Source organism: Drosophila subobscura, chromosome U (genome assembly GCF_008121235.1).
Source record: "Drosophila subobscura isolate 14011-0131.10 chromosome U, UCBerk_Dsub_1.0, whole genome shotgun sequence".
Classification (NCBI taxonomy): Eukaryota; Metazoa; Arthropoda; class Insecta; order Diptera; family Drosophilidae; genus Drosophila; species Drosophila subobscura.
Window position 1 is genome coordinate 25,574,300 of NC_048534.1, and position 16,432 is coordinate 25,590,731.

Consider the following 16,432-nt stretch of genomic DNA (forward strand, 5'->3'; position numbering starts at 1 on the left):
TCGCCGGCTGCATTGAAAATTCTACGAAAAACCCATCCCTATGGCAGTACAACAACAAAATTCCAACGCAACGCTAAAAAAAAGTTGTCAAAAATCAGAAACTAGTTTTAAATCTTATAGTAACTGTGTGTAAATATCGCCGCGTGTCTTGTTTCAAACCCTTCTCGTAGAACGCTGTCGAAATTCAAGCATTATCTTATCCGCTTCGTGTACGTACCCGTTCCCCTGCCAACCCCCCTCTCCCATTAGCGTCCCATAACTGTGTCAACGCAACGTCGCGTGTGTGTGAGTGCTTTCGTACGCGGTTGTGTGTGTGTGTGCAATGAGTGCAGCAATTGATAAGCAATTTATTTCAATCTAAATATAATTCAATTTAAAACAATCTGTGCATATCACAACCCAAAATCGCCTAAAAATAAATTGTGTAAGCCTTGAAAATATATCGCATAATTTATGCATATCTTCAGTTTCCGCATTTTTTTGAATTCATAACGAAGCAGCTGCAACAACAGTAGCAACAACAAAAGCGGGTTTTTGTTTATTTTTTCAAGACCACCACCGAAAAACAAAACCGCTCCAATCAGCTGTTAGAGAGCGGCTAACAAAGAAAGAGAGAGAGAGCGAACTGTGTGTGCGCGTCAAAAACGGCACTTGAACGCACAGTGTGTCAAAAGCCTGTGAAAGGCTGATGAAAAATCTTCTTAGCAAAAAGAAGTTAAGAAAAATCTACTCCTAGTCCAGGTAAGTGCCAGTTCTCCAAATTGGGAAATTATAAATGGATTTAACTGTCTATTTTATTTCCATTAAATGGAATTTTAACTAAGCAAAAATATAAATATTTTACGACAGTTTCTATTTCGGCTTCAAGTCCGTTGTTATACGCGTGTGATCCCATCAAGCAAAAAGTGAAAAAAAAATAGAAAAAAATAGTGCAAAATGAGTGATAATTCGTCGGATACGCCTGCGGAAGGAGCTGCAGCGCCAGCAGCTTCACCGACAGAAGCAGCAGCGCCAGCGGAAGCAGCAGCAATGGAAGCACCCGAGCTGGCAGTGGCTGCTTCAAAGATACCAGGCCCCAGCACGCGCTCGAATATACCCACGCCCGCCGCCTCCGTGACGGGAACAGCACCACCCGCCAGCAGGCTGAAGGCGCCCGCCAACTTCGGCTCAACGAGCTCCATTAGCTCCGTGTCGAAGATCGGGCGACCCTGCTGCAATCACACAACGCCCAAGTCGGGACCACCACCAAGAGGTGAGTTTATCTCAATGTTGTCTGACCTTTGAAGTTTCAGATGTGTTGTGCGGGTTGGGATACAAACTTGGATTGAAAATGCATACATACACACATATGTATGTAGGTCTATAAGTGTGTGAGGGATGTTGAACTTTGTCGTTATTCTATTTTCCGGTTAAAGATATTGCTGGGAAATATTTAACCAAGTAGACATGCACCATGAGAGTCCATCTTGTGAGAGGTTGCATTTGAAAGTTTAAAAAACATTTATATCGAATTACTTTGAATAAAGGAACTGTGTGTTGTGAGTGTGTGGTTAGGAATAATTCTGTGGATTCTCGGAAAACATCTTCCTGACCTTATTGGGAAACGTTTGCTTTGGACCATTAATCATTTAAAACTAATTAAGAACTTTTTGAATCTTTATTGTCCATTTCTTGATACCCAAGCAATTACAATTTTACATTGAGTTTTATAGATCTGTAGCTGGAAACCAATTGGTATGAGTAATATCTGTTTGTTTTTCCGAAGTAAAGGATTTACGACTTAAATTGTAATCTAGAAAGAAAAAAGAAAATGATCTCAGACTACGATTTCCAAGCTCTTCTGCATTTCACTATTCGAAAGATTAAACTTCTATTCTATTAATTTCTACTACTAATAAAAGAAAAAAGACCTAAAGACCTAAATTTTTAGCAGAAAATGGATTACTCGTCAACTTACTCGCATGTCTAGTCCGATCTACAGCTACACCATTTTCACACCTTCGATTTTCGTCATTTCAAAACTGCACTTAAATGTACATACATACATACATATGTATGTTTACATCTGGGCTCAATCAATTCAGCCGTAATGCCGGTTATAAGCGACTAAAACCACTTACAGGAGAGACACCCACACGATGTAGGCTATGTGTCTCATAGAAATATACATAGAATATAGTATATAGAGGCAATGATCTAATGGAAACGATGATGATGATTATGACACACCCACACACTTGCTGAAGATACAAATTTATAAGAGAAAAAAATATACTTTGAGTGCATTTTTATTGCATCACATTTGACCTCCTCCTGACATTATCAAAGTGAATCTGAGAAGAAAAACAAAGGCGATCTGAAAAGGAAAAAAAATGTATTAGGAGAAAACCTCAAACCAGCCTCTATGCTCCTGGTTCAACTTTATTTTGAATTGAGTTGTAGACCGTTTTGTAATTCCCATCATCAACTGTTTTGTTGTGCCAACAAATATTTTACTTAATTATTAAACCACTTGAAAACTCCAACGCACAAGACGGCAGGCAGTAGACAGCAAAAGCAAACAAACAAATTGCCACTCGCCCACTCTCTGCTGCCGGCCACTCTCGATCATAATTATAGACCACCGAAAAGTGTAAGGAGAATTATGGCCAATTAATTGAGTGGCAGCTACCATTTAATGGAGCCGCCTTTTGTGGCACATTTCATCAGGCACGTAATAACCGCAACATCGACAACCACCGACCACCGACCCACTAGCCTATATAGCAAACGATCTGTCTAACGATCCATCGATCAGCGGATCATGCGATGGGTTTTCTATTGCACACACCGCTCCACACTATATCCAACAATTGACAGTCTCAATGCAACCGCAAAATCCAGGGCAGGTAGGGGACCGGTCGGGGATTTGGCCAACATAAAAATAGAGCAACAACGCTGGCAATATTGTAACATATTTCATTGTAAACTGAATCACGAGCTCTACCATGCAATACGCTCGTACACGCATGGATATTTACACTCTCAAGTACAGTGCATTGCAAAATGATATGACACTCACAAGAGAATTGATATTTATGAGATGACTCTGCTCATTTTGCGACTTCTACACCATAAATAGCTTATTTGCTTATTAAATTTTCTAAATCGAGAATTTTATTTATGTGGTAGAAGCAATTTAAATAATTGTACTGTAAACAGAATCAAGAATTCCCTACGAATCTGTTGGAAGCTTCCCTTGATAGCTTTTTGATAGATGATCGAATTTTAATACTTTCCACAACCTGCCCTAGACTGCCGAAACGTACTGTCTCTACCTTTGTGTATGTACATACATATGTACATATGTGTGTATGCATCTGTCACTCATTTCTCGGCACGGCACCGGACACTCAATGTCACGCGAATGAGACGAACTGCGGACCGGCCGGCAAGTCTCTCTCTCTCACTCACCGTCTCTCGATCTTTCGCTGCCCCCTCTTGCGCTTTCTTATAATTGAATTTGCTCTGGCGATGACACAGAATTTGATGTTCTACATAGACACACACACACACACATACAAATAGATACAAAGCGAGATGTGACTGTGTACCTAATTTTTTCACTGCGCATTTGTGATGCCTGGTTCCGTTCTCGTCTCGTTTCGTCGTTTGATCTGATCTCTCTTCTCTCCCTCTCTCTCTCTCTCTGTGGTCTATGGGTCTGAGCCCGGTACTCGTGGATGAGCTTATGTCACTTTTATTGATTTCGATCGGAACAGAAAGTGGGGCCACGCCGGGGCCACTCTCCCTCTTTGCTTCTCCATAAAACTGAAAGCTCATTTGTCTTGGGCTGAAGATCGTATCTCTGGGGCCTAATGGATGAGCGTTGTCTCGAAAGGGGATTACTCCGTTAGAATCCGCTTTGTTTTCGGTTTCAGTGGGAGAGTAAATATTGATGTTTATATTGATTAACAATATTTGTTTTGGGCATTAACTATGAGGATGTTGGGCAATTGATGAAGTCGTCAGAACTTATATTGGAATTAAATACACGTTTGGGATAAACCAGTAAAATGGATTTAAAGTTGGTAAAACTGTTAATGAGAATGTAATAGAGGGATGGAGGTTTTTTGGCAAAGTAAATAATATCTTTTGGAGCTCCAATGGCGGATCCATAGATTTCCTCATCTATGAGGATTGTCCATTGTCCATAGTCAATAAACAAATTTTCCGGATGTTTCTTGATTTTATAAATGACATTCATTTATCTGAATTTGCGCCCAATAAATAATATAGAATTTTCATGGTTTTATCTCTGATTTTTCTTCCTCTAACAACAGTTGAACAACTCCTGACCCTGGAAGATCTTTAATCAAACACATTCGCTGTAGATTAGTAATCTTTTTTTCAGAGCTATGCATGTAATTAAGTTCTAAATATAATTAACTTTGATTATCGCATTCTCTCTTTCTTTTACAAATTGAATCTCGGGTCTAAAGATGTGCAAACAAAACAAATTTAGACACACTCTGCAAAATGACTCAGAACTTGGGCATGGAAATAGTTTCTGCACCTACATATGAAAAAAGGGAAACTCCATTAAATTATTATCCCATAAAATACTCCACTGAAATCGCGACACAGATCTCCATAGATAGCTTATAAATCTTGACCAATCTCTTTAATGAGTTTTCTGATTCATTCTTGTCTTCATTCATGGCTAAAAACTAAAAGCCCAAAGCCGTTAAGACCTAGACAGACACTTATAGGGGCGCCAGTCTGGCGATCAATCATTGCTCCCTCCTGATATTGCAAGGAAAAGCCCAAGAAAACAGAAAACATTGTAATGGTAACGTGGCCATGTGGCAACACTTTTGTCGGTACGAGTAGCTCTGCATTTGTTTGCTAAATTTATTAAGCTGTCTACTCTGTCCGTGTAAAATAAAAAGTAAAAACATACAAAAAAGAAACAACAATTCTTTTTACGGCACTTTTTTTTACGCGTGTCCCAACCAACACACACAGATAAAGCAGTAAACACAATGGACGCTCTCCCAACACTCCACAACAAGCTTGGGTTTTTTTTTTGCAAGCTCTCTCTCTTCTCTTTGTTGGCGCGCTCTCTCAGCTTGTGCAAAGCTTGCGGTGCTGTGCCATGTGGAGAGAGGCCAATTTAGCTATTTTCCCCACTAAAAAGCGGCAGGTGGGAATTATAGTTATGTTCCCAAAAACATTAGACATACTTAAGTTCAGCTCCAGAAGAGGATATGTTTGATATGTACCACACTAGATCAATAAAAATATCGTTACACTACTCTAGCATTTTTTTTGGGTGCGTACAATATATGCTGCTTTTTCTAGCTTTTTTTTAGAGTTTTACTTAGCTTTTTTTATGACCCGAGAGTTGTCAGCACTGGCGGTGCGCTGCCATGTGGCTGGAGCTCTGTTCGAACTTTTTTTGTTACTCCAACGACTTCTCGCGATACGGACGTGTTTGGCGCGCGACTGCAGCTCAGATGGCAACCAATTGAACTCGATCGGCTCTATACGTTAGCATCCATATAGTGACAACACGCAAACGAAAAATTGACTCAAATCCAGAGGCACATTATAACAGAAGCTGAACTTAATTTTGTTATAAAGCGCAGATAAGGTGATTAAATACGAAATATAAAGACAGTGCAAGAAAACTGTAAAACAATGAACTGTAAAAGCAAAAGTTTTGTGGCCATTGGAGAAAGGCAAAAGCTATCGAGGATATTTTTGGGAAATTTCCTTTAAAGATCCCAAGACTGTGTGTGTGTGTGTGTGTGTGTTTGTGTAATTTCCTCGACTGATTCCTGTAAAGATGAATGTGATCCCTTGATCCCTCTCTCTATTTCTCTCCCTGTCCTACTGTCCTTGCTGTTGTTTGTGAACACCCCAAAACAGGCATTTATTTATTTATGGAAATTGCATAGTTTTTGCATTTATTTTATGCAGTTATGTTCATATTTTCGTGAGTGACAGCCTTTGACCTTGTACCCAAAATTTATTCTTTTGTTAACATTGTGAAAATAATTGCCAGATTTTGATTTTCCTTTCATCGGCAGTCTGTTCGAGCTCATAAATATTTATATTGTTTGTGTTTTTGTGTTCTCAGACAAGCCTAGAATTTGTTTCTTTTCTTTAATTATTTTTTATTGCATTTGTCGATAAGATATTGATTTTAGTTGCTCCGCGTGTTTATTTTTTCAGCTATCTGTGCTCTAATTGGCAAGGTTTTTAGTTTCCTATCATTTTTGTTTACTGTATCGCTTTTGGGGTTTGGCCCCTACGGGTCTGAGATAGCTTTTTTGCAGGCTATGTATGCAGAGGGTTGACAAATACTATTTTTTGAGACTTATATATTTTTGAATGTGTATTGAAGGCGTGACTAATTTTTAGGAAGAAAATTAGTCCCTGGAAATTATTGCACGTTTCCAACTTGACTTGTTCAATAATAAACTGTATCTAAAAGTTGAGATCTATAAAACTGGTTTGTTAGGTGGTTTAAGGTGTTCCCTTTTGCCCTTTGGCCTTTATGGCTCTCATCCAACTGCGACTTAGCCCCACTCCCACCGCTAACGTTGCAAATTCGACGAAACCAATTTGGGATTTTCCGCCTCTAATACGTCTGCCTTTTCATGTTTACAGTCACTTTAAAAAGTCAAGCGACTTGTACTCGTAAATGGGACACCATACGCGTGTCCCCCAACCTCTCTCTCTCTCTCTCTGTCGCCTCGCCATTGAGATTGCGTATAACCTTAAGGCATTCTATAACTATCTATAATTAATATCTATGAATCTGTGCAGCAACAAAACTCAAAACTACAACAAAAGTTTATTGCCGAAACGAACATCCATTGGCCGCTTGCGGATTGTATTGAGAATTTGTGGTTAACCGCTAATTAGATATAAAAATGTTGTTATTGTTGATCACAAGTTGCAGCTGCAGAGGTGGAGAGGTTAACAGAGAGATACACAGACAGATACAACATAAATATGCAGCGAAAAATGTTGATTTCGAGCTAAATACATTTTTTGGACGACTTTCACGGCGGCAATAATATTTGCATATGGCTTGGCCTGTCTGCTGCTTTAGTAATTGTTGAATTTTTCCGCAATTTCGTTTCTTTTATGCAGAGATTGTCGGTTATAAAAGAGGTATTTACCAGATCTAACAGGCGTAAGCAAAGCTTATTTTTCTATGCTCTAGCTGTAAAATTTCTTGAGTCGATTTCAGTTGTTTCTAGGCAGACAGATGTTACTTGATTTTATCCAAAGATGCAGCTTCTCTTACATTTCTTCTCTTCCATCAAAAATCTAAAAAAAACTAAACAAAAATGTCAACCAATGCTTTTTTTTAACTATTTGACCATTTATTCTTGCAGCAATTAGAATCTCTTTACCCCAAAACTTATCCCGATTCCGAGAGTGCTTTGCTTTTTGGCTACTTTTGATATTTAGTGCAAATAAAAATCTTACTACCGGTGCTATCCATTCATCCAAATAGCTTTATTTTTACTGGTTTTTGGTTTGTTGTTTTCCTGTTTTTTGACGTCTTATTGCCATATCAAACAAAAGTTTCGGCTGCCGGCTCTAACACTATGCAAATTTCAGATTTTATATTAGCTTTTTGTGCGGTTAACTTTCTTTCCGTTTTCTGCGGATTGGATTTCTTTTCTTTTGGCCACGTTCCGTTCGTTTGTTGTGGCATAACACGCACATTTTGTCTGTCAATTGTCTAAGCATTTTCTAAGCATTTTTATTGCGGATTCGGTCTGGCCAAGTGTTCAGTTTTCTGTCCATTTGTACCTACATTTCGTTTTGCTTTTGCTTTTTTGATTTGGCTTTGCCTTTGACATTGTTATTGTTACTTGGTATTTTATCAGCGCTGAATATTTTTGTGTTCTTGTTGTTATTTCTTTCTATCAGAGCCGGCACAACAACAGCGACAGCGGCACAGGCAGGGTCTGATAAGGCCAGAAATCGTGTAGAGAGAGAAGTAGATCGACGTGCAAAAAAATAGTGCTGTGTTTTGGTGCTGCCTGAAGCTCTGCAGAGGTGGAGGTGCACCTGTTGTTTTTGTTATTGTTATTGTTTGGGCATTGCCAGCACAAAATGTGGCAAATCTTATCTCGGGGTATTTAAAATTGCTAAAGATCTACACAAACATTAGAGTGGATGCTGATTACAAGGGTGTCTTGCGCTATGATAGAGAGCAGGGAATTTATTCTAAGTAAAAGGGAACTATAGCAGAGAGAGAATTCAAGCAGTGATGGTGGAAGCGCAAAAGAAACAGAATTTCCCTTGTTGTGCTTGTTTGTTTATGTATTATTGGTGTATGGAAAGAGACGGAACTTTGTTATGGAAGAATCTAGAAAGAATGGGAAAAAGAGGAGACAGGGAGAGAGCAAATAAAACGATTAGCACTTTTCAGTGCTTGAGCTTTCACAGCTTGGCAGTAAGCTCGCTTGCTTACACTGCTTGGAAGTCTTCTGCGCTGCCTACAAGCGCCAAGCTGAATTCTTCTAGAGATAAACTTGTTGTAAGCCCTTAAGGACAGAAGCTTCAGCAGATGCTGGCAGTCGCAGTCCTTCGAGAGATTAAAAGTGCGTACCTCTATTAAAATATGGGATATAGGCATATTTTATGGTTCTAAAATCGTGATTGAAAAAAGACAAAACCAGGAAGCAATTTTTCAGAATTTACTCAGATGGAAAAAATACCAATAAAAATTAATGAAATTGTTTAAAATGTTATAGAATTTATATAATTGTGGGCAATTTTTAAACGACGCAGTAAATTGAGTTCTAATAAAAAATATCACTAAAATTAAAAACTTAAAGCGCAAAAACAATAACTGAAACCTTGGCTTAAGAAAACTAACATTCGAGGCAAAAGTATATAAAGCGGCTGCTGCTTACACAACTGTAACTGAAAATATGGAGACTGACAAACGATAAATGTGACACATTTATGTACATACTTAGAATTACATGGGCACATATGTATTTATATGGTATATAGCATGAAGATTACACAATCCACCTGTGCAAACTGGTGGGGGCGTGCCATAGTATCCACTTTTGGAGACATCGAGAGACAGGCCTTGACAGAAAGCTGCTGCTCATCCCATGAACAAAAATTTCACACCGACTTCTGTGTGGACTATATACTATAGTTACAGTAGAGTATATTCGCTTATATTTTTGCTTTGGGTTTCACTCTGCTCGTAGAGGAGTGTGGCGTCATTCCGAGTCAATTTAGTTGGTTTGTTTACAGATCGCCTCCCCCTCTTGTTGGTTCGTTTTATTTGATTTATATTTTTTGTCTCTGTTTCTGTTTATGTTTTCGAATGATCTCAGCTTTGTGTTTGTTCTACAATCATTAGTGATCGTCGGTCCGCACTCGTGGGTGTCGTATGACTAATGTTGCGCCTCTCTTTATCTCACGTACACGCATCAGTGTATCTCTCATTTGCCATGCAATTGCCGATGTCTGTTTGAGCCACTCATTTATGGCCACTTAATTGCCGCAAACGGTATTTCTTTTTGGCTAATTGCATTTTACACGCCTCGAAAATGATTTTTATTTATTAGTAGTTTTGTTCGGTTTTGCCTTTTACTTTTGCCTCTTTTTACTTTTTCTCTTTTTACAGCGCTAATTTAATTACAGTTATTTTAAACTTGAAGGTAAAGAAGTAATCAAGCAACCGGGAGGAAAAGTTCAAGACAAGGGTGTACCCCGGAGCTGCCCTTTCCTTTGCCCTTTCCTTTGGCTTTGTTATGAAATGATATTTCAGTTTTGCTCTGCTGCAAGATGATTTGTTGTCCCTCTTCTGCGCGCTCAGTTTTCGCGTGTAAACAAACCCATTATTGCCTTGACTGTTTTGGCCAGTTGTTTGTTGTCTTTTCTTGTCTTTTTTTCTCTACATATTTTCATGCTTCTAATGAATTATTGGCCCAGCCTGCTGGTCTTTGTCATAAGCTTAATGGAGGAGTTCATTAGGTAATGTGCGTCGGAAAGAGACCACACGGGGGGGACTAGAGTTCTTCGAGTTGTGTCTGCTGAAAGTAAACAGAAGTACATATGTATCTGCAAAGCAGACAGCTTCAATACGGCTTTAAACATTAATTTTTGCTAAACGCCAAACAGCGGCGAACCTCTCACTAATTTTTGCTTCAGCTCCACACTCTGTGGTTCTAAACTCACCCAAAACCCGCTCCTCCACTGCCCTGCCTCTGCCTCTAATTTCCATTCAAAAGCTTAACAAAGTTCAGATGCTTCAGGTCTCCAGCAAAAACAATTAAACCAGCATTTTAATCACTTTTTATTCGCACTTTTTGTTGGTTTTTGTTGATTGTTTCGCTTACACTCGAGTGCTTTTAATTATTTTGCATGCAGCAATAATGCCTCGCAGCAAGAACACAGAAAGGAGGCAGGAACAGAGTAGCACAAAAGCTAAGCAAAAGTCAAATAAATTAACACGTCACTTACACAATTCTCGGGGCGAAGCTCTCGAGTGTCTTGCTTCGATGGGGGCCCCTCGAGTGTTTAGCTAAAAGTTTGCGCAAAAATACAACGAATACTCAAACCGAGCACTAAAATTTGGGGGGAAAAGTGATTTGTGAAGTGAAACTGGGGGAAGTTTTTGTAGCAATTATGATGGGGAAAAGATCTATCTTAGTGGAAAGATCTGTTATTGAATTTAAATTGGTTGTGTTCCCCCTTTGAGTACTTGTTTCTCCATCATCTGATATACACTAAATGAAGCTAAATAACAAAGATTTTAAATCACTTAATTCTTCTGTAAAAATGTTCTCTTATCTTATCTTATAAAACTGTAATCCTTGAAATAAGCCAATAAGCTGCAGTAACCCAATTGTGGCAACGATTTACAGATAATAATTCCCAAATGACGCATGGCGAATATTACAATATGCCCCAAAATGGAAAATACATATTAATGTTTAATTAAATCATCAATTTTCCATGACATAAATTCATATTTTTGGAAATAATTTGATGTGTCCTCGAAATAATTAAAACACATTACAAAATATCTAAAAACATCTAAAAATTTGATAAATCTGATACTTGAGTATTCAATGAGAATTGATTGATATTTTCTACATTCAAAATGTTATTTATTTATTTATTTTTGGTTAAAAAACAGACATTGGAAAATTCGAATAAAAGGAGACCATCCCTATTTCGGATAGATCCTTTTGGATCCTTCCCAATGCTTCCAACTTCACTATAAACTCAAAATATCTCAAAAAAAACCAAAAACCAAATTACTGCAAATACATATTTGATTGGTCAACTGGGCAAAGGCACTCGGCATAAAAGTGATTAGCATCTTTGACGAAGTCTCATGCAAAGCAATCCATCAATATTCTGCATAAATTTAAGAACAAGTTCCAGAACGAAACCAGACACCACACACGAGTGACCCATAAAAAGAAAACCCATGAAGACTTTTTTTGCACGTCATGGCAACAGCTGAAAATAAAAATAAAAATCGACAAAATTGACATTTGACTTTTAGAATCCCGAAGCTGGTGCTTGAGTTGAGGATAATTTGTGTGTCTTTTGTTGATCTTCCCACCAATTAACAGCCAAACGAGAGATAGAGAGGAAAATAAAACAAATAAACGAAATACTTGAATATATTCGTAATTTATTTGTGTTTATTTATTTATGAATAATTATTGTATTATTCGGACAGACAGACAGACAGATGGAGACGCGTGTTCCGATCTAGCGATAAGCCGCATTGCGGTGGAAAAAGGCAACTTAATTATCCGTTGATTTGTTTTGTTTATTTTATCAAATTATGGTTAAAAAGCGTCTTGGAAATGATTTTTGGCTAAAATGCCTCTGGATACAGAGTCAGAGGAGTTTTGTTTGTGCTTTTGTATTTGGTCAGTGGCCATAAAACATTCGCAAAACCCACACAGACTCACGCAATTGAAGTGCCATGTTGGGTTTCGGAATCGTGCGATGGATCGTTGGATCGCAGACATTTAGAGTGGGCGTGTCGCAATTTATAACTGTAGGGAGGGGAGGGAGCGTTAATCATTAAATACGCACATTAATGTCATCATTAACGGGGACTTCGAGGCATTGGTCTTCCGTTTTAAGCTTATTTTTTGTGTTACTTGAGGGCATGAGCTGCATCGTTAGCAGCGGGGTTCATTTATCAATTTTTGTAGATTTATAAAGAATCTTGGACAATTTTTGTTCGAATATTTAACATTCTTGCAAGGAAAACATTTTTAACTTTTATACGTGACTGGCACTTGGCCAAGCTGATGAAATTCCACACAGAGAGAGTGAGAGACAGAGGGAGAAATTCGCAATCTGAAAAGCAGTATCATTTGCTGTGCAGAAAACAAAGAAGATCAATTCCGTTGTGGCATTTGCAGTTTACGATATTTACCAATTGTTAAATTGTGTAATGGGATTTATAAGAATTCTATAGAATTTGTTAGAGATGAGAAATGTATCGATATAAGTAAAGAACCAACTGGTTCTGGCAATTAGCTTCCTACATTGCTTCAGTTGAACATGACTAAAACTACAACCCAATCCAAGACATTCCCTTGAGACATGTTCCCCTGTTTTATCAAAGCGTAAGCCTTGAAAAAACATGAAAATACTTTCCCCCGATTTCCAGACACTTTATCCCAATTTAAACTTGAAAAACATTCCAAACTTTTGCACTTTTATTAGACTTTGTTTAAGATTATCTTGTTACAATTTCCGCTCATGTCGCAGACATTACCAGACACGCTACAACTCCAGAATAATCTATTTTTAAGTAATCTCAGAGCAAACTATCCACTGGGAATAAATACCGAACCCACACACACACACACACTGCCAGTTCCAGTTATCTAATCTTTGGCATGCCACCCTTAAGGTTGGGATCTGCCCGAGCGACCCATTGCTAATTTATTTTTTCCACTTTGGCCTCTGTTTTGCCCTCTCTTTGAAAGCGAGAAAGAGCGAGCAGAGAGCCGTGCCATGCCCCGTTACCATGGCCTGAATCTGCGCTTTGAATTGGCAGCTTGGCCTGCTGCCTGGCCTGGCCCCTGGCTGTAATTATGTTTTAATTTTATAGTATATTTTTTTCTATATGTTTTTCTGTTAATTTTTTAATGCTCACTTTGCGTTTTTTGTTGTGCGCCGTTTTCTTTTTCTTTCTTCTTTTCTTTTGGCGTTTTCTTTATTTGATTTTATTTGCAGACACAAACAGCATGAGTCGTGAAAGCGATGACAATTTGAGTTCGATTAATTCGGCTTACACAGGTAAATATACACTACAAGTACAACTCTGACACATTTATTTTGTGCATTTTTTGCATTTTTAATTCTTAATTTTACACCTGTTTATTTGTTGGCTTTTTTTTACTGCGAATGCGTTCCATTTAATCTCTACGCTCATGACATTTATTAATTTCTTATTAATTTTCAATTAATTTTGCTTGCGCGGCTGCTTGCTCGAAATTAACACATTCTGTGTTAACATCTTGTTTGTGGGAAACACAGACATTAATCGCATTTAAATATGGGTTAAATAAGTCATAAATGATGTGGGAAAATTATATATGAAACGGATATTTGCAGACTTGAACAGTGGGTGGTTAATTTTAAATGTTTGCTGGTTTATTCGTGTGTAATATAAGTTTATTTTTGTAGGTACAAAAATGCATACGGCAAGGGAAAATAGTTTTAGAAGTTCTTCTAAAAATGTAATTAGCAAAGATTGCAATATGGCAGAGATTCTACAGATAAGGTGTATGATCTGATAAACTCTTAGCGAATTTTTCAAAATGAAAATGAATGAAATTCGTGAGATTGCTTGTGTACGTATTTATTCACGTACTTTGTAGTACACATACCCCAATGTGCTTTTTGTTAACCCTGATATAGTGACAGGGGCTACACTCCCCAAAAACCCTACCCAACGTCAGTTCAGTGATCTGCCACAAAAGCAATTCAATATATACAACAGGGAGACATTTCATTGAGTGATCAAACTGCTTGTGTGTGCCAGATCTTTCCTCGAAATGCCACGCTGATCCCACGATCGTATCTGTAACCCATTCGAGGCCTATCAAATTGCTTACGGTCGGTCAGTCATAATTTTAATGGCTTTTTGCCTTGAGTGTAACTTATGGAACTTCATTAGGGATTTTTATAGAGGGTTGGGAGAACCACTTCCAAGTGTGTTCATGGAATGTTCATTCAACTGTTTTTTGCCTGCCCTTCTACAAAAATGAAAACCGATCAATCGTCAACCATTTTCATGCCAAACACGTTCTAAAACTTAAACAAATTTAAATTGTAATGCGAAATACGCGACAGAAAACACAAGGCGGAGACACAGGCTCAACCGGTTGAGATTCTCCACACTAATATTTTTTGGTTATTTACTTGAGCAAAAATAAACAGGCAAGAGATATATAATATATACATAGCTATAATTTATATATGGGACACGCCTTTAGCCGATCATCGAGAGTCACGTAAGCATCTTCAGTTCAGGGGGCGTTGGAAAAACCAGTTCTCTATTTGGTGAAATTCTAGGCGTAATAGTAGTAGAATATTCAGCAACAAAAACGGCTTCTCTACAAAAACATTTAAGTTTTAGATCGCCTGCAAAAATAAATATTTATAATAATCTATTATTGATGCAATTATTGTGCGCACAGAACGATGAACAATTGAGATAAAAATACAGGAAAAAACATTGCATTTGGTAGTAGAATTCACAGTGGGGTTCGTTGAATAGGAATTTTTGATCTACTCATAAATAAAGTATTCAATAAATAATAATAAAATATTATTATTAGAGGAATTACAGGGAATGCTTAGTCTTTTGACACGCTATGGCTGGGCTTGATTGATAGATTAGATGGCAACTATTTGATAGATTCTAAGCAGATTGTTGTCATTGAGTGGTTTAGAAATCTTCTAAATAAACATCAAGTGTTCTTTGAGTGTTATTTGTGTTGTTTATATAGGAATTTCTATCGGATATCCAAGAGTTGCCCTAGGGAGCGTCCAGGAACAGTCAATGAATGTTGCAAATTATGATTATTCGTCGTAGAAGAAAACAGATTTATTCTATGTGCATAAATAATAATAAAAACAAAAGACTCAACAGGTGCAGACAGTAAGCTGCTGGATACATACTAATAAAACGTTTTTGTATTTATAAACCACACTTATCTATAAGCAAAAACTCTTTCTCGCATATCTGCTAATCCCACTGTAACTGGTTCAGGCGCTTATTCCAGCCCACAGTAATTGCCCATCATCAGCGAGCAGCAGCAGCCAGCAGCAGCTAATAATAATTTACTGTCGGCATTTAGCAGATACAAATACACAAAGAGAGAGGTAGAGAGAGGCAGAGAGGTGAAAAGATTTGCATTTAACATACCGAAAAGTCATGTAAGTCATGCCCGAAGCCACATCCAGGCAGAGTCTGTGGAGGCAGGCGGACACTGGTCGAAAACCCACACTAAAAAGAGACTCAAAAGTGCAGCCCACACTGTGGAACAGCAATAGCAATTGCTCAGCCTGCAGTTTAGTTTAATTAAATGTTGTTTAATCATCTCAAAAAGATAATAAAGTATTGACACTGGCCAGACACTGGGCTGGCAGATCGCAGATCTTGCTGATTTATCGCCCCACGGCAGGCGATCGCTCGAACGCTCCGCGATAGATATCTTCCCATAAATGGACAATGTGACGAAATATTTCGCTTTGTTTTTGTCACTTGTTTTTGTTTTTGGGCCCGAAATCGTGAGCAAAGTGGGTCGTAGCCGCTGCCATTGAAGCAAGTTGCAGCAGCGATCGGCAATCGGCGCCACACTCCACTTGGTCTGGTCGAGTCTGCGCCCAGTTGGCGGTTCGCTTTGATGAATCATTTGTGTGTCTGTGTATCTGTCAGATACATGAGTTCATTAGCTGCGACACTGAATGTCAACTGCAAGGAAATCGCTTGTCATTTAGGTGTAGTTTTAGCTGCGTTTTTAGTTTATTTTTAGAAGCCGATTGGCGACTTTTCACAGTTAAATGTTAGAAACGATCAATGAGTGGAGTAGGGTATAGGGCAGGGGCTTGGGGGTTCAATTAGTGAAGGTAAAATGCTGCCTGATTTATTAGCAAACTGTCAGAAGACTGTGCATTACATAAGCGAGAGTAAGGCTCAGAGCTCTCTGTTCAAAGTCATGGAGAAAAAGGTTTCCCCCGTCACAACTAGAGAAAGTTTTGGTAGCCAAATAAAAAGGGAAACAAACCAAACACACACAAAGATACATGGCTACAGACACAGCTACAAAAGTTTGCAACGCCCAATTGTGATAATTAAAAAAATAAAGGAAAAAAAGACAGAAAAAATAGTTTTTCA

General features: G+C 38.2%; 1 protein-coding gene across 17 annotated transcripts in view; it reads left to right on the top strand.

The window, feature by feature from the left end:
- Positions 1-559: 559 nt before the first annotated feature.
- Positions 560-16,432, top strand: part of LOC117900897 (restin homolog) — a 30,814-nt gene continuing 14,941 nt past the window's right edge. For 3 of the 17 annotated variants that reach the window (XM_034811440.1, XM_034811441.1, XM_034811442.1), the window contains exons 1-2: positions 5,429-5,635; positions 13,261-13,323. In XM_034811440.1, the coding sequence (XP_034667331.1) occupies positions 13,272-13,323 (52 nt within the window). In that variant the 5' untranslated portion in view covers positions 5,429-5,635; positions 13,261-13,271. Of the gene's footprint in view, positions 742-849; positions 1,253-5,428; positions 5,636-13,260; positions 13,324-16,432 lie in introns of those variants that run through there. The other 14 variants (XM_034811432.1, XM_034811430.1, XM_034811443.1 and 11 more) reach the window with 12 other exon arrangements.